The sequence below is a fragment of the Pagrus pagrus genome, assembly GCF_965226575.1.
Source record: "Pagrus pagrus genome assembly, chromosome: 15".
Taxonomy (NCBI): domain Eukaryota; kingdom Metazoa; phylum Chordata; class Actinopteri; order Spariformes; family Sparidae; genus Pagrus; species Pagrus pagrus.
In genome coordinates this window covers 11,804,085-11,829,216 of record NC_140199.1, presented here as the reverse complement: position 1 = coordinate 11,829,216, position 25,132 = coordinate 11,804,085, and the positions used below count along the sequence as shown (strand labels likewise).

Here is a 25,132-nt window from a genome sequence, read left to right as displayed (position 1 = left end):
ACTCTTTTTCCCCACAGGCTCAATAAAGGCAGACAGTCCTTACAAACACACTGGTCTCAGTCAGTTTCTCAACACATACCTCAGTGTAGTCTGGGACAAAACTCTACTCCCACGTTATTACACAATCCTAAGGCATTTATATCAAAAACAGAATAACTGCCAATGAATACAACAATAGAAAAGGCTTAAAATCGGCATCATCTGTATCATTGATCAAGTGACAGACAACCACTGGAGCTGACAAACGGACAAACTGCCTAACCTTGATAACTAGTAAGAGTGGAGATTTCACTTGGTGTGCTCTGTAGCTTGTTTTTTTAGCATAACTGTGGTCCGGATGAATGCTTGCTGCTGCAATAGGACAAGCAAAGATTAAATGTGGTAGGCATAAAGTTTCTTGCCTACTCAGAAGTAGGAGACAGGAAGTCTGCCATGCCTCCAGCAGAAAACATCTAACAGGACAAAAAAATGGACATATAAAGATTAGCGTGAAGGCATAAAGTTCAAGGCACATGACAGGAAATTGGTATTTTGTTTTTTTCAAGCGGCATGAAACTACCCTGGACCAATTCAAAAAACACATTTAGCCAAGTATGGTTGAATGGCCAGAATGGTTTTGAATCAACCACATTCATGGTGTCTTTAATGACAGCATCCTACAAAAATAAAGGCCATCTTTTTAAAAATTCCTTAACATCGAACAGCACAATGGGACATTTTTCTTCCCTTATTCTGGGGATGCCTCCCGTTTCTCTCGGCTTCTCTCCACTCGCTTCCGTCGGTTTTCTGCCACCTCGATGCGTGCACAACTGCAGTGACCTCAATGGACATCCACTCCAAATGTATTTGTACATGTTGGCCATGCCTCTGGCCGTTGTGTGAGACTTGGCTGTTATTTGACAACTGGCTTTTGTTTTAGGAAATATGGTAGCTGTCAGCAAGAACCCTATTGTCCCAAATGCAAATTGAGAGTACTGCATCCTCTTGTTCTTCAAAATGTAATGTAAACTTGACTTTGAGCTTGGTGTATTCTGTACTGTATTGAGAAAGTAGACCTGGGAGACGAAAGCCAAGATGTATTAGGCCGTAAAAACCATTAATCATGCACCTGTGACTTAGCTATGCTAATGGGAAGTTTGACCTGCTAGTGCCGCCAGATGAAATCAGATGATAACTGAAATCTTTGAGATTTATCCTTTCAAAACAATAAATGTTTATAGCAATCCAAACAATAATGGCAGAGAAACAACATCTCTTGCTTCAGTTAAGGTTTCTTCTTTGATATAGTTTATACAGTATTAGCCCTAGGACTTCAGGCTAGTGACTGGCCGGGTGTCCATGTATGATTTGGGACTGGTTTAAGACAGGATCCAGATGACTTATGACACACTGGACAGATACTCATCTCCTTCCCCATGGTGAGAAGGTAAGCAAAAACATGGTTTATATTTGAGTGTTGCCGAGTGTTATCCGCTGGTATGTTTAATTTAGAAACCAACCGCAATTAAATGAAAGCCAACTTCACTTGTTGCAAAAATAAGTGTGATTATATTTCAGCTTATGAGTCAGTGACTCAACTTCAACCTTGATTAATAACTTCAGTAAAGGGTTTCCTAATGAGTTTATGGTCTCAGTCGCTAGTTTCAAGTATTGTATCTTCAACACAACATGAAGGTCATTTAGTAAATTATGGTCCCATTTAGAGTAAAATAGACAATCATGCAGGGTATGCTTTAGGGCGCGGCTGCCTTGTGACTGATAAATCTTCACCACAGCATGTCCTCTCAGGTTCTCAGTCAGACTCCTCCCGCTCATCAAGATATTGTCACTTCTGGCTTCTTAAAACCAAGATGGTGACTTCAGGCTTCAAAAAGGTAGTGATTTCAGGGTGGGTTTACACTTGCCATAAACATGTTTTCCATTTATCAAACATGCATGCCCACAAACAACCTGCCTTTTTTGTAATAAGCAGCAGCTACTAAACTGCTTCAGACTAAGTGTCTCCTTGTGAGCACGAGGCATTACTTAACTAGTAAATCTGTAACTCCTCTTTTTCTGCCATTCCCTGTTTTTAACCTTTTACCCAAAACACCCTATGGCCCTGCAGCATCACAAAGGCAGGGACACAAGTAGCTCATGGAAGTTCCAGAGAGAGGAAGAGTCATTTAAAGGCTTTCAGTGGAGACTCAAGCCTATTAAAACCACCTGACTTTGATCATCTTGAAGACACAGCACAGACACCCACAGGCTGTCCTGTTCCAGTTCCTGTTTGCCCTTAACTCTCCGTTTACTGGTAACGTCATGTGACATTTCCCTAGACTGTTTGACTGACACAGCACGTGTTTCTAGGAAACCACACACACATTTTCAGCAAGCTAAACACACAGCAAGACAGTGAAGGCTAAAGAAGGTTGTATTACAAATTACACTGTGTGACACTAGACAAAGTCCTAATACTAAGTCCTATATTAAGTTTGAATCTCATTCCTAGCCTGTTCAATTTATGTAGATATATTTATTACATTTATTTTTATTTACTGGTCCTACATATTGGAGCAGAAAAGCTGCATTTTATCATTTCTTCCTCCCTTAGGGGTGACTGTTGTTTGGGTTAACACAACAAGAACTATCTCAAGTATTCACTCAAACAACTCTGAGTGCTGATAAAAGCCAGGAAGTATACTTGAAAGACATGATAGAAATAACCACAAAATGTCTTCTTGTGGCAAAATAAAACTCCAAGGCCACACAGTTACTGTATGAGTCTAAAAATGTCTTGTCTGGTTCCTATCTTGGAGCCTACTCAAGGTTAAGATGTTGAGAAAATCCTTCACTGAAGGTCTGTTTAATACTTTGTTCAACAGGAAGAAGCACAGTGGAGTTTAAACGTGGGTGGACCGGCAAATTCAGAGCTGAACAGATGTGTTAAATCCTGTGTTTTGTCCGCCCAGATCAGGGGATTAACCTCGGTATGAGGAAAAGTAGACTTGCAACAGATAGAAAAGAAATAGAAACAGACATTGTTGATTCATCTTTATAACCTGCGCAGCTAATTGACAAACAGTTATTGCCATCTGTAGGCAATTAATGACCCTGAGGCAGCTAAAATGTTTACTCTGGCTATATGGTACATGGATGAACCCTTTAGACAAAATTCATCTGACGTCATGTAACAAAATAAACAAACCAAATACAAACATAATTTAGCATGTACAAACTTTGATCTTGGTGTGAGGAGCCGCTCTATGTGTTGCGGCTCTGTGACGAGGGTGTGGACCACTTGTTTGTTCGGATGTTTTCCATTTGCTTTGGAATGTTCTCAGAGCTGTTGGTTAGAAATGATCTGAGACTCTGAGCCGAACACACACTGCACATCCTCCCACACACCGACTACGTCACATTAGGGTTTAAATACTTAGTTGGACATCAAAATCGAAGACTTTTGAACAACTTTAAAGGCTAAGGCAGAGGTTTTCTGACACTGTAGGGACCTGCTCAGTCAAAATAGCAAAAATCAGGGTTTTAATGTAGCTACTTCTTTTGCTTTGGTGAGCTGTGACACTGTCCTATTGATGTGTGGGCCTAACTACAATGGCTAGTTAACTTCCTGTTGCTGTTAGACCACCTGCATGCACTTGACCCTTCAACCTCAAAACTTGACAACCTCTTGTCTAAATGTTTAGCGGGACTCTTCAAAATCTTGTGTGACCAAGTTGATTAGATTTCAGTCACGATCTGGGATTTCCATCATCAGACAGGACTGGTATCTGGTAGGAAAGCCCCAAAGCTCTGGGTTTCAAAGTTGTCAGCTAAAAAACAACAATGACATGCATGAGAAAATCCAACAGGATCACATAACTGTGTGAATATATTCAGGAAATCACCTCGACACTGAAGACAATATCTGATTTCATTAGTAATTGTGGCCATTTATGTTACAGCTAGCTGTGTGTTCGTGTGTTCTGCTGCTGGCTGCATTTCTTGGACTTTTTACAGTTCAGATTGACCACTCAGATAACTTCCATTGAGTGCATTTGAAGTCGTTAATGGTTGACTCATTACTAAAACAATTTTCAACACTCACTGTTTAAATCATGACGTTAAATGGTCACGCACACAGTCAGTTTCTTGTATGACAGTTGTGTATAAGGAACTAATCATGGAAAAGAGAAGATAGAGGTCATAACTAGCAAAAACACTTTATTGGAGATACGTTTCAGTCCTTAGACCTTAATCAGGTTTTCACTTTTTATTTTATTTTAATGTTTTAAAGGTCAATCTGCATTGCTGTACAAACAATTATGACAGATTTGTGTGGTGGCGATTTGTTAAAGAAGGCGCCATCATTAGCCAACTGGTCTCAGATTAGCGTCATTTATCATGATTTTTTAATGAGACTTATAAAAAGGGACACTACACAGTTTTGGAGAATAAATTGAAACTCAGAAGTTTAATATTTACAGGATTAATAAGGTAATAAAACAAACTCAGAACTGAATCATAACTGAATAAACAAGCTGTTCTCAGAGGAAAATAAGGTCTCCAGAAAACTGTTTGAAGATAGAAAAGTGGCAGGGTCCGCCAAATATATACAAAGTAAAACAGTATGAATCTGTTGTCCTTTAAGGTCAGTTTGTTTATTCAGTTTATTCAGTCATGAAAACAAAGAGAGTTTGTTTATTTTGTTTGCTTAGGCATAACAAAAATTAAAAGTCAGTCAATGAAGATTTCTCTTCTACATAGTGCACCTTTAGGGCCTAAATTAAAACATTACAGGCTGGCATTTTGATCATTAACCATGCAAGATGATCACAGCAAAGGGTTACGGTTTTAAATGTAAGAAACAGAAAAACCAAAAGCAAAACTGAGAACCAACTTTTTCCAGCTAAATGCAAAAGACGAGTAAATTCAGTCGTATCTATGAAGGACACGGTTTTATTAAAAAATACCACTGGAAGATTAGGGACACCTTTCATGTGGGGAACCACCTCAAAGAAAAAACCCACAAGCTGTTTTGATCAGCGACTCATTTCAAAAACCATTAATCTTGACCAAAGCAGTACAGCAAAAAATCCATGGGAAATATGCAAAACATGCTGGACTAGGCCATAAAAAGGCTGACCAGCTGCGCTAATGAGCGAAAACACAAAAACAAAAACTAGAGTGCAGTTCTCTTAGTGGTTTAACGAGCAGCAAGATCTTAGCTGGTTTTTGTACGAAACATCAAATGCTTTCTGAAGGACGAGAAAATAATAAAGGCAGCTGACATTTGATTAAAGTTAGAACCGAGCCTCATGGGGAATTCAGACAGAATAAAGCACAGTATTCATGAAGCATTCAGGTACTTTTCCATTTTATTGTCTTGTCATTGTTTCCTCGTCTTCACAACACAGGGGTCTGAACCTGAGCCCCCTCACAGGCAGGAGGAACTCTGGTACAACCAAATCCTTTTCACTTCGTACACACCAGTCCTTTCTGTCCTTGTTGGACTTTTGAGCAAGTGAAGAAAGTCCCCATTTGGATTTGCTGTACCACAAAAATGGCACATGTACTGCATCTTTAATGCAGCCTCACTTTCTTTATGCTGTAAAAAAAACACTAAATAGAAATATTATGTTACAAAACTAACATTTTATAGTGGCTGAGAAGGAAGCAAAGTCTGTAGTTTCCAATCAGTCCTTCTCATAGGCAGGGCACTCATGCCACAGTGATGCAGTGAGACCTCTTATGGTCACATTTGGTCCCACTTGCTGTAGAAATCTGTCCTACCTGTGCTCGCAGTGGGAACGTAAGGCTATGAACTGCATCTCTGGGAGGTTACTAGTCACTTGGACTAGTACTTAGCACCAGGATCAAAATGCTTGCAAAGGGAAGCCCTGCAGTGTCTGTGGTCCGGACGCAGAGCCCAGCAGGACGGGTACCAGCCTCAGCAGGTCTCTGAGAGGGATGCCCAGCTGGCTGCTGCGAGACAATAAATCTCCGAGTGAGCTGCAGCCTGCGGAGAAGGAGGTGAGAGCTTCAGACTAGTTCAACATCACTGTAATGATAGTCTTTTTCTTTGGTAGTGTGCATTCAATCCATGTGATTAAGATGTTTGGACGCGGCTTCAGTTATAATTATATATAACATTATTAAATTGTTAGTATTGATGCATATATACAGGACGTGTAGGCAGCCTTTCAAAGTTGTGGCTGCTCAAGGTGGGGCTAGTTTATACTCCACTTAGGTATGTTTAGTTAGGCCCTTCTCCAGCAGTCACAAGATAAATCTGGCAGGCCATGAGATGATGAATGGTGAAAAAAAGAATAAGAAGAATAAACAAATACTTTGCTTAGTTGTGAAATATTGAATTATTCTGTCTCTTTAATCTCAGGCGGTTATTCACATGAAACCATGTGAGAAGATTCGAGGCCAAATGTCTCTTTGTTGGAACTGCTGACAACTCACAGACAAGCAAAATCTGTCTCAAGAAGCCCTTAGTCAAAACTGCTTTTCTGTAAGGGGTCACAAGCTAAAAAGGTTAGGAAACAACTAGTTTAATCTTCAATAATACAGTAGTGTTTATTAAACATCTACTTTTAATTTAAGCTTAAAAGTAATGTGGTAAATATAAATAAATATTGTGCAGTAAAAGCTTCTTTCCCTCTGAAATAGAAGCATAAAAATGATGCACTCAACTACAGAGAATAATATTCCTGCTGCTGTGTGTACATAAACAGCGTACTGAGTAATTACATGCAAATGTAAGTTTACACAGGTGAAGCTTTCGAGTTCAGTGACAACATGTGTTTGTCTTACCCTCCAGCTGTGTGTGTGTGTTCCTGAGGCAGGGGATGGAGCGGTACACCAGGAAGCAGGCCAACACGGTGGACTGGGCGTCTTTAGGGAGGGCCTCGCCCCTCATGTAGGACCTCAACACTGAGCTGTTTTCTAGAAGAGAAAATGCACACAAGGTAATCAATTATTTTATTTTTGTGCAACATTTGTGCATACAGCCGACTTTAAAATGAATGCATTTTTTTTTGCAGGCAACAAATACTAGTTGAATTATCTGTAAACAGATCAAACGCGTTTGATTCTTCATAAACTGATGCAACTGTTCATTTTAATTATCAAAACTTTACAGGTGTCTAGTTCAGATCCAAATGAAGGTTGAGTTTGAAGATCTGAGCAGTCAGTGAACAGCTGGTGTGAACCCATTGTAAGATGGTCTGTAGTTAAGAGGCGGCATTCATCAGGGGGAATTGAGCGATTTACAACAAGTTTGTCCAGTTAAGACAGTTTTGTGAATTTGACTTGGCAATACAGAGCAGACGCACAAATCCAGAAACTGTTTAAGGCAGGTGGCTAGACCAATAGAAGAAGAAATCACTAAAAACTTGATAAAAGCCGGCACACTAAAACTCCCTTGAGTGCAATTTATTGGCCCATTAACAAGTGAAGTTTTTAGCCAATGATCTTCTTCAGACTGTCTGCAGACTGGGTGCAGGCAAAATGGAGAGAAGTTTATCATTGTTCATTTGCATTTACGACCAAAACCACAGTGATTACAAAGCTGGTTGAAAAGTTTGTGTTTCAGAGTGCTACAGCGTGCAGACTTTTTTCAAGTTTGTCGTGAATTTGACTTGGACACTTTCACAAGCAAACACCACAGAAAAAAGAACGAGACGTTAAGGATAAGAATATGAAAAATACTCTTGCATGAGTGTCGGAGATGCATGTGCAATGACTATATTGCACATGCATATTGCTGTATGCATAATCCACACATCTAACACATGCATTTCTGGAATGTGGATGATTTGTAAAAATTCGATTTTGTACCCAAAACTTCCCTAGAAAAACTGGAACGGTCTATAATAACGTTTCTTGTCCTAAATACTTTTAATATTCATGAAATTCTAAGACTTTCAGCATCATTGGGAAATCTGTATGACCGCAGGTGTTATATCTTCTGGTCAATTTCAGTGCAGCACTGCAGAGAGCCACTAATGGCATAGAGTACAGTAGAGGAGAAGAAACATGAATCATAAAAATAACAAGGATAAATGTAGACACATATTTTGTTCATGGGTAAGTTCCAGAGAACAGCAACATTCCTGATCTTTGAGGTGGAGTTAGTTCGGTTTTCCTTTGAAATGGCAGCCAGAGCCAAGACGCTTCATGAAAGTCATGCCATGTTTGAACTGTTTACATCATCTCATCCAAATACTTCACCTGTTTCCCACGCCTCTCAGTGCACATGTATTACTGTATCTGTGTGTGTGTGTGTGTGTGCGTGCACGCAAGTCAGCAAAGGAATGTGTGTTTGAGTGTATACACAGTTTGTCCTGACATTAATGTGCTACGCCCTTTACAGGAAAACAAGCTCAGACACGTCCAGTGTGTGTGACATTTCCAACCAGTGACACTGCTACTGAACAGTCAAAATCAACTTTTTGTTTCATGCAGTCAAAGTAAAAATTGTTGTGATCGACTTCTTAAACGTGTTCAGTTTTATTTTTTTCTCAATATGCACATAGTACACATTTAAATAAAGTTGGTGGTTTCTAATTCACCATTAAATGAGAAGCTACACTGGAATAACTGAGCAGCTAAAGTCAGGTTTGTCCATCATCCAGGTTTGTACCATCATAACACTGTGATTTACGGTTATATCCACTCATCCTGCTGCTCCTCACCTTTGAGCCAGCTGTCCAGTGCTACATCCACCATGTTCTTCATGACGGGCAGAAACTCTGAGGTGAGCAGGGTGTCGTGACGATTAGCCGGACCCCGCAGCACCCTGCTGTCCCACAGCTCCACCACCAGACGCATCTGCCACAGGGGGAAGGTCTGCAGCAGGTCACCCCGACGCAAAGCACCTACCGCCTGAGAAACAAGGGTTCATGTATCTCAAAATGGCGAAAAGTATTTTATTCAGTGACTTCAGTTTGTGTATCTGTCACTGGATATTTAAAAAACATTCTTGGGTCTTTTATACTTGTATATATTGGGGGTTTAAAGGTATGTCCCCACAAGGAAACAGCGTCATATATGACAAACCACAATGTAAAGAAAACCTAGAAGAAACCAGGAAACGTAAACTAATTTCACCCAGAGACAAAGCACTACATCTGCGACAGAAAAATGAAGGAATTTGGATTTATTAACGTAAAATGGACTACATGAAGTGCCTTGAAGAGGAAGTTAGTTTCCTATGCTTTGCTAAAAATGTCACTACGCCCAAACTCTGAAGGAAACACTTCCCGATAGGATGCTGAATCATTGTTGAGCTCCTCTGTGACCCACAGTTACCCATAACACCCTTCTCTGCGTGGGTTTGCAAGAACATTTACATGCATCACCACAGAAGTATTATTCTGGCTTTAGTCATCCAATACCTGTATTTTGGTCTTAGTGATAAGTAGTGTTAAGTAGAGAAACGTGTTCGTAGACACGAGTATATCTGGTGTAGCAACATTCACTAAAAAACGACGGCAACCGGAGCCATCAGACTTTGCATTTCAATATATTTTGTGCTATTAATATTCAAATTATATTCTGTTATCCACAATTTGCACAAACATAACTTTTTAAATTGATTCCCAAACTTACAGGTAGCTGTTGGTTTCAGAACATCCATTTAAAACTAAATTGAGATAAGCTGAAGTAACATATCAGAGTGAACATCTGCCCTTATTTAATCTTTTCATTTATTTTTCATTATTTTTGCTTGATGTAGTTGCACTACAATTGCTGAAACAGTGACAAGTCAGAGGACCAATTCAACAGCATCAGCACACAACTCTGTGCGTGTGTGTGTGTGTGTGTGTGTGTGCACGGTTACCTGCTCGATTGCAATATACGTGGGCAGCATCTCTGGACATTCCTGAGTCACACATTCGTACAGCATCGCAGAGAACAACACGAGAGAATCCTCTCTCTGCGAACACAATGCAGACAGAGTGAGTGAAAAAACATAAACAGGCTGGTTCATACATTATATACATTTTCACTAAAGTAACTTAACAAAATATGGAGGTTGGTCTATGACAGAAGAAATGCCCAAGCTAATTTACGTTTGTCTAGCAGATACAGTTTTTAGTTTTATTGATTTATTCAACAAATATCCTCTTTTGTGGTGTTCAACAGTTCTGACCATGATGATGGGGAAATTTGAAAACATATTGCACATGTCATTGTATTAATCAGACACAGTCCTAGTATCTCAATTCAATTTGTGCGTGGCCGCAAATTCCTGTTTCCTAGGTGTAAAAACTCCTCATATACCCAGAAGTGCATTCAGGTTTCTGTTTTTTTAAAGGGTTCCTAGAATCAAAATGAATATGTGAAAGGTCTTGTAAGAGAAATTGATGGACTAGAAATTGCGATGTTGATGAAGGTTCTCAGTCATCCAGGTCACGGTAATACTAAGTGCTATATCGTAGTCAACTGGATTTGTTTCAGTTCTGTGAAGACGTTTCACCTCTCATCCGAGAGCCTTCTTCAGTTCAGAAATGAAGATGCCTCTCGGATGAGGGGTGAAATGTCTTCAAGAAACTGAAACAAGCCCAGTAGCCTATGACATAACACGTAGAAGTAGAAATTGTGATGTCGTTAAATTCAATGACTGAACATTATACTATAAAATTATACATTTTCTTCCATTTCACTGTGCCGAAACCTTTGACCTCTGGCTGTGTGATGACGCAGCCTCTTAAGTCAGACAATAGAAGTCAAGTGATTAATAAGCCGACTTGGCCTTGGTCCCAACAATCTATACAATCTATTTAAACTCTTGAAATTACCCCGTGTATGACATGTGCTATAAATATAAAGTAAAGTTGTGTTTGAAGCTGAGAAAATATACCAGTTACAGCACAGAAACCTAACATTCCTGCTCTTAATGTGCTTTGAAGGCCCCAAAAACCTGTTTTGTTGAAGCAGAGGCAGACAGATCCCGACTTTAAATCCCTTTCACTGGTCAGAATTAGAGCTTGATTCAACATTTCCCATTACGCAACTCAAAAACGTCTTTTATTAAACTGGTCACCTCCTAAATGCCCACATCTTTATGTCTTTTTTTTTTTTCAGACTTCGGGAAAAACTCCCTCAAGAGCCACAAAAGACAACACCAAGGCTGAGTAGTGCTTCCCATGGCCTGTAAAATGAACTTTATGTGTAAAATCAGAGGAGTGTGTGCTCCTTTGATTCCTTTAAGGCAGCGGCACATCAGAGAATTGTTCTCATTTATCTTGTTTATAAATCTGTTCTTGGCATTTTGAGTCAAAGTCATGGTTGAATGGCTATCAACACCACAGACATAGTTGAACTTGTTAGCTAATCCAGACACATGTTCCAGCGTGTCGGTTCATTTAATATAATTCCCCCAACATAAACACAGAAAAACACAGACAGACAGAGAGTCTGATGAATACTTCATATTTGCTGTTACTTTTCATTCATCTCCGTGGAAAGATTAAGTAGTTGTTTGTGGATTTATGTTTCTCTTCTTAATGTTAAATCTTATTTACGGTCAACATTGACTTTGTTCATTACAGAGAGATCCACTGTTTTTTCATGCATATTAAAGTTTTCCGGAAAGCTAAAGATATGATTTAAGAAGAGTTGATAGGATAACTGCCTTGACATTTACTTAAATCAATTTTTCCAGACTATTACGTGCTTGAAAAGTATTCCTTTGATATGTGATGATTTTATCAAGGACAGATGAGGCATACCGAGTCCTTTTGCCTTTTGTTGTTTGTGCTGACAGTTTCCTAACTTTTCTCTAAGGTTAATATTCAAAACAGTCAATTTTTTGAATATTTGTCACTATATATATATATTAGTATGCTTATAAACATCCTGAAGAAGACCCGATGATTCAGGATACACAATATTAGCAGGGATGCAGGGCGCATAGAAATATATTTATTTGGTTTTTGACAAAACAAACAAAACAAACATGTCTGGATGTTTTCCCGTTAAATGAGCTGGCTGGAGGGAAAGAGTTTGGAGCCGACTTTCAACAGAGCGGAGCGTTTCTGCTCTGAGAGCAAGTGAAAACTAATGTTGAGCAAAGTCTTATTTAATTAGTGCTAAGTTTCCATTGCGGCTCTGATAAAATATTCAATGACCTTTTCATGACTTTCCATTACTTAAGTCAGGGCACCTCCATGAGCTGTAAACATGACTACTTCCTGGATCGTTTTTTGTAAACACCATGCAACAACAGTATAAAAAGTGATGTTATAAAACCAGACGGGTGATAACTAAGGTATTTTATATTCAGGCTTTAATGTATATATACTTTAAAAAACTAAATGTTTTCAAAAATCAGACATTAGCCTGTAAATCACTGAGTCAGTATTTTGAGCTGCGTGGTGAAAAAGGTGGTATTTTACATTGTTTTGAACTGGTTGAACTGACAACATATTTAAATCAGTCAATTAAATGGATGTACAGGCATGCAACTAAGGAGCAAAACTGCCTTCAGACTGGACCTACATCTATTTCTGTGTGCTAAACTCACGTGTTTCATCTCTTCAGATGTTTTACAGAAGAACTTGGCAAAGGAGACCAAGGCAGGCTCTGAGGTGAACGTAGAGATGGCATCAGGCTGCAGAAACAAGAGGAAATGATCAAATTATTGATATGAACTCAGGCATAAAAGGCAGCTTAGGGAAACAGGGCAAGAAACAAAAGAAAGTCAAGAAAGGGCATCAGAGAGGATGCAGTCAAGAGAAAGAAGAAAGGCTGAATGCTTAAGAAGAAAAAGACAAAAAGGGGGAAGAGTGGAATAAATCATTTGTTTTTTTATCCCCCTCTGGACCTGCAGATGTATTGGCAGCGTACAATGAGGCCATCAGGGAACCAGTAATAGTCTGTCAACCACACAGCTGCCTGCTGAACCTGTAGTGACAACCTGCCAAGACTGGACACAACCAGCCACCAGGGAGGAGGTCAGTTCAGTTAGTCTCTCACTGCTACATTATTTGTAGCCTGTTATTGGGGAAGAGCTTTTTTCTTTAAATCAAGAAAACGATGTTGAAGGCAAAATCTAAATTAAAACTCTGTATACGATATACACAAGTCTGGGTCTATTTTATCAACATGAAAGACTATTTCCAGCAGCCAAGATGGGGTTTTACTGTAGAAAATGCTTCAATAAATGAAAGCATCCACAGTAAAGGTCAAGTTTTGGGTGTTCCAACATCATACAGCCAGAAATCCACTGTGGAAAGAGCACAGACACATATTTCTACACCTATATGAATAATGAAGCCCCGACTGCGGTTTAATCATATCTCCCCACTAACCTCACTTTGACGACAGTATGCTTTTGTTTTTTCATAGCAACACAGCCTTCAGTCCATATGTTCCGTCATAGCTGGCCTAGTTCCCCAGATTACTCATGTCTACAGAGACTAAATAGACTTGTAATGTTGGTATTATGTGTGACATCTCCACGTGTTTACCTTGAAGGCTCTGACTCCAGAGTTGCGGTGGTTGACGGTGGAGGCCAGCAGGCTCTTCCAGCCTTGAGGGTCGTCTTTGTAGGGCAGCTGGCCGGCTCGTAGTTTCACATACAACACCCCGTCTCTGGACAGGATGGACCTGAGGGAAGATCATCCTTCAGATCAATCGACCAAATCAATACATGAGATCAAAGCTTCCCCATGGATTCCAACAATCTATTCATAGCACACCGATTGCGTATTTAGCGGTTTCATTTGAGTGAGTGCCTGAAAACCTCTGTTTAAGTTTTAAACAAATGACGTAAAACTGTTTTTTTCCCCTTTATTCCTACTTTAGATGCTGTGTTTCTTTGCTGAGGTCGACGGACAGTTCCCAGTATCGCGGCCCCTTCACTTTTACCTGCAAAAATAAGCAAACCTTAATTAGAAAACAAAAGAATTAAGATAGAATTTAAAAGAATTAAGCTCTACTTTCCACTGGACTACAAAGTCCAGAAGCTGTGATGTGATGTTCTCATGCTTTACCCGTTTGAGAAGGTGCAGCTCAGGGAGCATGGTGGGGGCCATCAACTCTACGGTCGTCTCATCGTACCACTTGGTCTCCTGAAACGAGGAAAAGCCGTCATCACAACTTAAACAAGAACAAAGGGTCATGTTTTCAGTTTCATACCATCACTGCTTAAAGTTGGACACCTTACAGCTTATGGCAGCCACTAAGTCTTAATTGCATTGAAAAAAAATACTATTTTAATTTCATATTTCGTCTTTCATACTGTACAGTTTGGTTGTCGGCATTTCTCTCACACAGCAAGTGACGTATTGATTGATGATGTTCACAGTGTCAAGCTGAGCTTTCTGCTGTGAATTAAATTGAAGTGAAGACTGCTGTCAGAGGTGGTCCTCACTGTGGACAATGACCTCCATCTTTGACCTTCTACCTTCCTTCACATGTAGAAAATATGAAATAATGGGAGCTTAAATCCACTGTAGTGGGTTGGCCCGCAAACGTCGCGTCATGCCTGGTTCGATTCTTTCCAGGGATTTCTGCTGATATCTCCCTCCTTAATTTCCTGTCATCTCTTTTCTATCTGTGATAAAGGAACAAAAATGGCAAATCGACTGTGGTAGCAGATGCGTGAGACACACATCAGCTGCATTAAGGAGCATAACATGGAAGTAGTTAAGTTATAGAAGCTGAAGTGCGTAATAAAGAAAGCCAATGTAATAAAATTGATACTTCTCTGTAAAGCTGATGCACATCAAAGCTGGGATATAAAACAACAGTGTTTCCAGACGAGATGACACACATCAACCCGTATTGACAAGCATAAAGACAGCAACAGTGTGTCAGACCCACATGGAAAAAAGAATGAGTCTGAGTGTTTTGATCTACGTCACACTGTGTGTGTGAGTGCGTGTTGTCATACGTACCTAAATCTTTAGTGTTTTATGGCCTTAGCTTTTGCAGACGCTGAGCTGTCGCTCGTTCACTTTCCTCTTTCATTTTGCAAACTACCAGTCATAAGCCATCTTGCATCTATGAAACTCTAATCTATTGAATGTGCACACTTCTACTCTTGCACAAATTTTTATAAAAGCACAATCATCCAAAGATGATAAATACTAAGCGCTGGACAGATGTACGGGTGGAAAAAATGGAAAAATAGTCTGCTTGCTCCAAAAACGTCATGGAGGTAATACATGTTAAAGGGAGCATTATCTAGTTTGTTTCTCACTCTTCTCAGTGTTTCACATTCTGCTTTAGCAGCCACAATGTCTAAGCTTTCACTGAAAGCTTTAAAGAAGAATTTAAAAAACTCCAAATGACTCCTTGCATAATCTGTAAGACTAGAAATTAAAATACTAAACACAACCTCACAGTGCTGCAGAAAAACTGGAGAACAAAGCCAAATATATACAGAGCAACAACAAAACCTCACAGAGGGAGATTTAGACATTTCTGCGCCTGTAATTCAGGAGCTATTTACTGCATCTGTAAGGACACAACTAGAGTATTGCAACAATAGCTGTCGAAAGTACATGCCTGAAAATGCTGAGGCACTCCACATAGACTGGAGGAAGATAATAGCTGAGTAAATGTGATACACATGAAAAACATTTACAGTTATTCTCATCTCACCATCTCATTTTCTGGTTAAACATGATAATGGACGGTTGTTTTTTTGTTTGGTTTTTTACTTTTAGGTTGCTTAGGTTGTAAAAGTGTGCTGAAGTGAGGCATCAGGACCAGCTCACAGTGTACGTCTCCTGCCTGCTTCACATGATCGCACATGATCCAAGTGACATCACTGTGGCCAACTACATAGGACAAACTGGCGTCTTGTTCAAGGTCACCAGATGTCTGTCCCACTTTGGAATGCATCACAGTGACGACTAAGGCAGAAAATGTTGCAAAGAAAAACGAATAGAAGAAGAAGTTTTAAAAGTGGAAAAATGCAAGTCGGAGTTGCATTTGGCCATATTGTATGATTGTCTTATTTTCTTTATTTGGTTAACTGTTGACAGTCCCCTTAAATTCAATCAAGCCTAATCAAATATCAAATGCAATACCCCTGTATCACTGTAAGTTTAAGCTTGCTGTATCTTGCAATGTTCCAGAAAGTGAGAAAAAAAATCCTGGATTCTGCCCTTTATCTGGATCCACACCAAAGTTTAAGGTTAAATATGTATAAGTATGAATGAGATGCCACCAATGTAGTTTCTCTTACAGTGGTGGGAAGTAACACTGACTTGGCCTAACAGTTAGAGCAAGTTGCACAAAAAACACCGCAAGCTGAACTGTGAGCTTGAGGAAGCTGTACAGCTGACGACAGTAACGCTCACTGAAAGAAGAACTTGCTATAGTTTTGTGGATAGGCACGTTTTTCTTGTACGTCAAAATGAACTGAAAACAGAACATATTGCTTATCACACATCATGTTAAACAACTTGTGTGTTTGCATGTAAAACGGATGGTCAAGAGTAAGTGCAGCAATAGACATTTTTTCTTTTTACTCCTAACACACACTGTGACTCAATTTTAAAAACATACTACAAAACCCTTGAAGGGCAGTACATGAGAAATAGGAGCTTTTCCTTCATCTGAGGTCGGTGGCTACTTGTGTCAACCTGACCAATCTTGATGAACTTACCTTGTAGGTGACCTCTAAGAGGGCATAGCAGGGCTTCAGGGAGTCCACATCCACGGGGACAAGCAGGCGTGGCTCTGCAGCCAGCACGGCCAGGTGCCGCAGGGCCTGTAGGTGGTAACTGCAGCAACAACAACATCAACACACATTTTGTTCATTGTAGAAATATGAGAGGGTCAAACACATCCATTTATTCTCCTGCACAAAGGACGCCCCTCTTTTACCACACTAACAGAAAAAAACGTTTTAATTATATTGTTTACTTGATTTAATTTCAAATTATATTTTTATCAATAACTATTGAATAAGATGCATGTGTCACCTGAAATTTAAGAACCCATGACCCACTTTAACGAGTCACCATGGAGCAGTAGGGAGTTGTAATGTCCCATAATAGTGCAAATTGGTTGTTTTTGAGATTTTTCTACCAGGACAGGGATTACATTTTGGGAGAAACAAGATACGATGTTGAATCTTTTGGATAAAAAAATATGAAAATAAGAGAAATGAACACAAAACATTGGCTGTTTTAGCTTTCATAATTTGCATGTAACTAAAGTCATAAATAACTACGACTGAGAGATTTAATGATCTGTGATCACCTACTGTTGATCGAGAATTTAGAGTGGAAGCAACAAAATCATTCAACATTTAAGTTGATTGATTTCCACAGGATGTTGATACAACCTGAAAATGAGATGATGAGCATAGGAATGAAATGTCAGATGTCATGTCATGTTCTTCTGATGCACTGACTTTCACACATGATTCCAAATAATGGTGGTCCTGAGCTCAAAAAATTGATTTGATATACATAACATGTTTAACTTGGACTCGACAGCATGTTAAGTGCACCCCATGTACAGGGATTGATAAGCAAAATGTTTGCGTCAGAGCTTAATGAATCCGGGAATTTTGCCGACCTGGAACTGGATCCAAAAATGGAGCTTGTGATCAGAACCCAAGCTTATCTACGTGTGTACATTTATAAGCAGCAATCACACAGAAATTGCAAATAATTTTAAAGGTTTCTTTAACTTGCATGGTCAAAAGTCAAAGGTTCACAATCATCCTCATACACACCGACATCCATCTTCACCTTCTGGGACTCTTTGGATCATCACATGCAACAAACATCACCCACTCAGCACTAAACATTGACATTATTTCACTGAGGTCTTGTTAGTATTGTGTGTGTGTGTGTGTGTGTGTGTGTGTGTGTGTGTGTGTGTGCGTGTGTGTGTGTGTGTGTGTGTGTGTGTGTGTGTGTGTGTGTGTGCGTGCGTGTGCGTTGGTCTCACCGGTTGTCAGTACTGTGAGCAGGAAAGTGAGGATACAGGGCACACAGCAGCGCAGCGATGGCTGAATTAGAGGTACTCAGGGTGTACCTAACATTAGACGACATCAAACAAAATCACAAATGCTGAAAATACATTCCTCTCACTCTCTCTCACACACACACATGCAAAGTGTGCACTAAAATTACCCACTTATTGCAACAGTCAAAAAAATAGCAACAGACATGACGGGTATGTAAAGTATACTTGGGACAGAAGAATAAAAATAACAAAATTACAGTTTTCCTGACAGAACACAAAGCACTGTCGATATTGCACAAGTTTTGAAAGTGCCAAAATAAACATGTCTTTGTTAGTGAAACCAGGTGTGTTGTAACCTAGTAAACGTCATCACAGGCCACAACAGAGACACTTAAACATAATAGCTGGCAGTCAAGTGTGTACTTTGAGTAATGGAGTCATTACAATAAAGTTCAATCCGACAATAAAGGTTGCTTGTACATTGAGGTTACTTGTAAGAGTGCTTAATACTCAGCTGAGGTCAACTGAGGTAAAAGATGTTGCTCTTCAATTAAATGTCTGCTTGGGGCATGTTTTGCATGTTTAAGAGCCTCCACCACACTGAACATTACATTCTTTCAGTTCACAAATTAAACAACCTAAAATGGAGACTGGGTGTGTAGAGTGTGAATAGAGTGTGTTAGGGTGGAGATAAAATGTTAATTTGTACCAGATCTGCTTGAAATTATGCCAGTGACAAACGAATCAGCGATGTAACGGTATCCAATTATTGCATTCCCCAGTTGTTTGAGTGGGAACACCTGATTAAATTTCTGGTATCAGAATCAGTTTGACCCTCAAACTCTTGTATTTCAAGCAAATAAATGGTGTTCAATGAGAATAAAGTAAATTAAGATTTTTAAGACCTAGTATGTAATTTCTGTGGAAAGAGGTCTACAACAGGTGATGGAATGAACCAAAGTACAATTTACTCAAGTACTGCTCTTAAGTACAATTTGAGAGGTATTTTTACTCGAGTTTGTTGAGAATGTTGCATCAGAGCTATAGTAGCACATTTTGAAATTATTTTATTAATTTATCGCCAACTTGACAGAAAAATCCCTGATACCGATAATCTGAAAAATGCTGAATATCAGCCCCGATAATCAGCCAGGTTCATAGTTGGTTGTTTGTCCTTTCGCTGTTTTATTTATATGTGCAAACACGCTGCACCTTGAGGGTTCAATTGTGTGTACACTTCAGAGAGGTCAGAGAGATATTATTTTTGTTACGGCCAACCAAGCGCTTTGTTAGTGACTGAGGTTGGAAGTTGGAAATTTCGTATAGGACATTCCGACCTCCAACTTGACTGGAGCACAGCATACGTTTCCTGACATCATGGTGTAATGTGGGATCACGGGAGTTGTTGTCTTCATTGCTCAAAATCTCTCTGACATTACTCAGTCAGAAATGTTCACGGACAAGATACTATAAAGATTAATTCACATTTAGTAGCTTCCTCAACTTCCTTCCTCATTCTCTGAAGTATCTGATGTTTCAAAAGAAGTTATGAAACATGCTGTTACCTTGAATAAAAACAGGCTTTCTCAAGGTTTGAACATTGTCACTGGTTACAGCCTCTCAGAGAATGTGTTCCTTTTCATTGTCTCATGCGATTATATACTAATATCTTTGGGTTTTGGACAACACGTATGATGAAAACAAGGACTATGAAGACATCACCTTGGTAAACATTTTCTAGACCAAACAATTGAGAAAATGATCAACTGATTGACAGATGACAATAATCATTAGTTGCAGCCCTAAAGCAGGAAGACTCAATTTATAAGAAAAGTATACATTTATGTTACAGAACAAAACAATTTCCATTTATGAATAATTAACTCTCACAACCAAATATGGTTAATTGCTCCTTACTGCTTCCATAAAGCACCGTTGGTTAAACTGTGAGGCATCAACAGTCTCATCTTAATTATAACCTCACACATTAACTGACATCTGTGACTTCACAACTTTCAAACTGACTAACTGCGACATTACAAACTGAAACTTCCTGCTGTAATGGTTAGGTCCACTTCTGCTACAATAACAGGACGATGGAGCCGTTAAAAAGAAGATTGCCGGCCAACAACCAGTTCTTCTGAGTCACCAGTTCCTTTATGCTGGACTCAACGTTTCACTCAACGACTGAGGAACTATGTGAGGTATGAACTGCCAGTAAGAGCAGAAAAAAAATAAACTTCTTACTATTGTTATCTACAAACCATAAAGATGTGTGAAGTTATACTTTTTCGTGACTGTGGGAAAATTTGTCCTCTACATTGGACCCACAATGACTATAAACTTTTATAGATGTACAGTGAGCTGTAGTTATCATTAGTGTGAACGCCATGTTTGACTTTAGGTGGAAAAACACAAGTTTCACTTCAGCTTCCTGCTAAAAAAACTGAATAAACGGGAAGAGAAACTAACCGAACAGTCAGAGAGAGGGAAGGAGGAAGGGTGAGAAAGCCACACGACAGAGGTTAGCGGTAGAGAGGGAAACAAAGGTGCGAGAATGAATGAGAAAAAATGAATGACTGAGATGTAGTGATAATAAATAAATGCGAATATGAATAGTAAATTTCAATGCAAACGGATGGGAGACTGAATGACAGATGAGCAGAGGGAGAGAATAAAGGAAATACAACAATGACATGACATGAGCCTGCACACCGGCATGAAGTTCAACCTCAGCTAACCCACAGTAACAACATAGTGTGAAAATACACACTACGCTGCATGACATTCAAACTGAGTCTCTGCAGCTGCATGGGCTTTCAGCATGCAGTGCAAAAATAAAACATGTTATGAATGAAATCCAAAGGTTCATCTGATTACAGCTGTAGGTGGAGAAACATTTGCAACATGTAATGAGAGAGTGGGAGCCATTGTTTCTCTTGAAAATATACAGACCAAGGTCAGTGGTTAGAGGAACCTGGTTTGGATGTGTGCGTGCGTGCGTGCGTGTGTGTGTGTGTGCACAAATGTCATTCATTATGTACAAGGCGGCACTCAAAACAGACTTGTGTGTATTTGTGTTGCCAACCCACACGCCATTTGTGTGTACCTGGTCCTTCCCAGAAAAAAACACTCCAAAATCTGTTAAGTGTGTTTTTGTGTGTGTGTCTCACCTGCCCCCTCCCAGGAAGAGCAAACCCAGTGCCATGTGATGAGCCATGTGGAAGCCGTAGTTCATCTCGCCACCAGTTCGCTTGTGGAAAAAACGACAGAGCTGCAGGACCTTTAGGTTCCCGGTGCCGGACATCACCATGGACATAGCCAGCAGAATCATTGACAGACCGGTCTGCAGGTTGTAATAACCTGTTTGCTATGAGAGCCGGCCATATGTTGACAGACAGAGAAAAAGAGCAAAGAGGAAATATAAGAAATCATCGTCTAAAATATAAGTTGGTGAGGCTGATAAAAGTACAAGTTTAAACACACATACAAACTTATAAAACACTTACAACTGCAGCTGTACCAGCGAAGGACATTATCTTCATGAATGTCCTGGCAAACTCGTAGAGGCAGTCGAAGGCATCAGAGTTGGCAGAGCCCGCGAAGCGTAAGCCCAAAGCCAGACAGGCCCCTGCTGTAATGTAGTCTTGGGCTTGGCTGAGAGAAACAAATGGCATGACATGATCGTTTATGGTGCTGAGACAGAGTGGAGAACATCACTACCACATTTACAGATGCTGGTGACATGAATTAACCATGGATTACACTAATTTCCCCGGTAGTCATTCATGGTTTAATCAGGAATTCATATGACAAAAATGAAGTGCCAGTTTGGAGCTTAAATACTTACGCCATTGTCTCCATGTTAATGTCTTCTGAAGGGTCAAAAGTCCCCCTCATGATCTGAAAACAAATGTGGAAAACAGTGAGTCGTATCATACTCTCTACAGAAAGTACTTTGTAATTGGCTGTTTGAGTATTTCTAACATTTAAATTAGCATAACATTCTCTTAACTTAGTCATAAGTAAAAACAATTAATTGCTGTAAAATAATTGTCACTGACTAAAAAATATATTAAAAGTCCAAGACAACAAGTCCCACAGTGTGTTCAAGTCTTAAACATCACATCATCTAGAATAAAATGATTTCACCAGTTCTGGTGATAATGGGCTAAAGTAAGAAATACAGCTTCGTACAAACTGTTGAATAAAATCAGCAATTCTATATCCTCGACCATGTAACTCAGGTCTTGGATAGTTCTGGACCCGATTACAAGAGTTAAGTGTTGAGAATGTGCTAAACTTCGGTTACTAGTTCTTCTTGCCATCCGCCAACTGCACTTTGTTTATATAACCTGTTAGACATTTTACAGTGGATGTTCTGCTTATGTTCAGCCATTCTGTTCAACCAGGGAAGCTATTTCTGCTCATGTTAACTTTAAAGTTCTTCTTTGTGTGTATCAGGAAAGAGCTCATAAACAGCGAGTATGTAAATCAGCAAAAGGAAAAGCTTTAATAAACTGAGTTATTTTTCTGAGAAAGTAATAAAATCGGGGTAATTTTCCACATAATTCAGCCAGAATGAAACAAACCTCATAGCTAAGAATTTTTTACAAGTCATAGTGACTTGTTGCCAGACATCACAGCTCAGTAAAGCTCTGTGTGTATATAAGTGTGTATTTTCTCACCTGAGGTATGTTACTCTTGACCCACTCAGTATTAGGCAGGATTTCATCCCACATGATAATACACCGAGCAAGAGTCTGAGAGGGTGGAGAGGCAAGACAGAGAGGAAGGAGAGAGACAGGCATACCAGATTATGGAAAGGTGGAAAGAAATCATCACACACACACAGACACATACACAGACAGACACACAGACACACAGACACACACACACACACCCAGTGCCACACTAACCCTCAGCAGCAAAAACTCTGGCTTGATGAAATCCAGGAGGAACCAAGTGTCTGGAGGTTTCAGCCAATCAGCAATAGACCTAGTGGACAGAGCCAGGAAGAGACAAGGAGGTGTTAATAACCTTCTTTAACACCCTCTCAACAGAGCCTTAAGGAACATAGGAACCTCTTGACCTATAGCAGAAAGCTAGAAGATGTAAGAGAGTCTTGTAGCATAATGTGACAACTGGACTCACTGAGGGATGAGATTTTTCGGGCAGGGTAGGACGTTCTGCTCAACATTCACATGGACAAGAAATGGGTGAAAAGTAGATTCCACCTAATTTTGGCCATATTTATTTTTAGCTTATACTATCATCTTTTAATGCTGTCCTACTCCCTTTGTCAATCAGTTGTAAAGCACTTTGAATAACATTTGTAGTGTATGAAAGGCGCATCAAAGGCCTGTCAATAATACATATGGTGTCTATAGCAAATATATTGTTCAAACCTTGAATAGTAAGGAAAGAACAAAAAATCAGTTGTTTGTCTCCTCTCACCTGTTGTTGGTCTTGAGGTAGATCATGGCGAGAGCCAGCGTGGCCCCTGGACACGTCACATCTACATTTATAGTGTCGCCTTCCTACAACGACAATTGATAATGTTTGGTAAGCTCGCAAATTAAGATATCGCTCTGTGAAATGTCAGTGTTATGAATAATTTCCTTCACTTAAGGGTGAAACAGATTGGTAGTGTAATATTAAACAAAACAGTTTTACATTGATACAGAATAACACTTTTAGTACATTGGAAATAAAAGTATCATTGCAGTTCTTTCCTTACAGAAATACAAAAAGATGGTTCTGTCTACCTTGATTTGGTAGCTGGGGGACTTGTGTCTCTCCCTGTTGGCCCCAGCCTGAGCTCTGCGGTGGCCCCCCACCATGTACTGGTACAACTGCTCAGGGACATTCAGGTCTGTCATCCCAATCAGGTTACTGCCATGCTGTAAGGAGGGGAAGGGGGGTGAGCAAGGGAAGGAGAGAGGATGATGATGACAGCAAAGTCACTACAAAGTTTCATGGCAGAAAATGTGTTCTAAAATATCAATGATAGATCAATTTTTTTGAGAAAGCAAATACGTCTTTCTTGAGTTGCCATTCAGCACCAACGATAAGCAAAAATATATAGGAGGAAATCCAGAGGAAAACGGTACTACCAAAATATATAATAATAATGCAAAAAAGACCCAAGTTCAGCTTCATGCGACTTTCTGTGACCAGCACTTTCCCTTACACCTGTTGCACTCTGAAAGGAAAACCCTGCACACAGAACTTCCAGCAGGTTGAACCAACATTAAGATGTTTTTCTGCAAATATTTATTGGACCAGCAGCGTGTTAATGTGTGTGACTTACCCCCAGACAGACCATGCCCAGGGCGAGTCCAGCAGCTAGTGAATAGGACTCTCTGTCTGTACAGTACTCCATCTCTGGACCAGGAGGTCGACCTGAAGCCATAAAAACAGAATCATACCATCTATCCATGACAAGGAAAAAATAAAAAACTCACTCAAAGCAAAATAAAGTCAGTACCTTTAATGTAGACATATATTATATTTTTAGCGCCTCAGTCTGGCCAAAAGTTAGAACGGTTATATTTTCTCGCGCTCAACTGTTGCTCAGCTGACTGAACATACCCACATTATTGTTTGGGCTCACGGTTGTGTGACATGAGATATATGTGGTACTCAAAGAGACATAGATTTGTCTATGAAAGAATGGAAAATGCTTTTTATACAGTTTTTTTGTCTTGCTTTATTCAACGAACAGATACTGTGCTACTGCTATCATAAGAGTAAAACAATCACCTAAATCAATCACCTGATTGTTGAGGTTCTATTTATGATGTTGCATTTTAACAGCATTACTATACATCTCTGACCAAATGTGACATTAATTAATATGTGGACCTTAAAAGGTTTTAAGCACTCCTTTTGTAAAACACTCTCATTAAAAAGCATCATTGTGTGTTTGTGTGTCATCTGTCTGTCTTTTAAAAAAATAAGCACAGACACACACACACAAACACATACACACACACACACACACACACACACACACACACACACACACCTATCTCAGACAGCAAGACTTCAGCATTGTGTCTGTGTCCTGTTCCCTGGTACACCAGACCAATGCCAATTACAGCAGCAACCTGCAAAACAGACAACGACAGAATTCAATGATTTAATTTCTTAGTTTGTGTCTGTCTGTAAACAATTGTACATAATTGTAGATGTGGGA

At 39.6% G+C, this 25,132-nt stretch overlaps 1 protein-coding gene across 1 annotated transcript in view; it reads right to left on the bottom strand.

The window, feature by feature from the left end:
• Positions 1-4,912: 4,912 nt before the first annotated feature.
• Positions 4,913-25,132, bottom strand: part of anapc1 (anaphase promoting complex subunit 1) — a 46,076-nt gene continuing 25,856 nt past the window's right edge. Inside the window, exons 35-53 of the mRNA XM_084376246.1 lie at positions 24,962-25,043; positions 24,245-24,336; positions 23,700-23,834; positions 23,389-23,471; positions 22,851-22,929; positions 22,620-22,694; positions 21,782-21,834; positions 21,441-21,588; positions 21,105-21,301; positions 17,914-18,000; positions 16,616-16,733; positions 13,989-14,066; positions 13,796-13,863; positions 13,464-13,602; positions 12,518-12,604; positions 9,830-9,925; positions 8,682-8,871; positions 6,799-6,930; positions 4,913-5,995 (exon numbers count right to left, since the gene is read on the bottom strand). Of these exons, the coding sequence (XP_084232372.1) occupies positions 5,853-5,995; positions 6,799-6,930; positions 8,682-8,871; positions 9,830-9,925; positions 12,518-12,604; positions 13,464-13,602; positions 13,796-13,863; positions 13,989-14,066; positions 16,616-16,733; positions 17,914-18,000; positions 21,105-21,301; positions 21,441-21,588; positions 21,782-21,834; positions 22,620-22,694; positions 22,851-22,929; positions 23,389-23,471; positions 23,700-23,834; positions 24,245-24,336; positions 24,962-25,043 (2,082 nt within the window). The 3' untranslated portion in view covers positions 4,913-5,852. The remainder of the gene's footprint in view (positions 5,996-6,798; positions 6,931-8,681; positions 8,872-9,829; positions 9,926-12,517; positions 12,605-13,463; positions 13,603-13,795; positions 13,864-13,988; positions 14,067-16,615; positions 16,734-17,913; positions 18,001-21,104; positions 21,302-21,440; positions 21,589-21,781; positions 21,835-22,619; positions 22,695-22,850; positions 22,930-23,388; positions 23,472-23,699; positions 23,835-24,244; positions 24,337-24,961; positions 25,044-25,132) is intronic.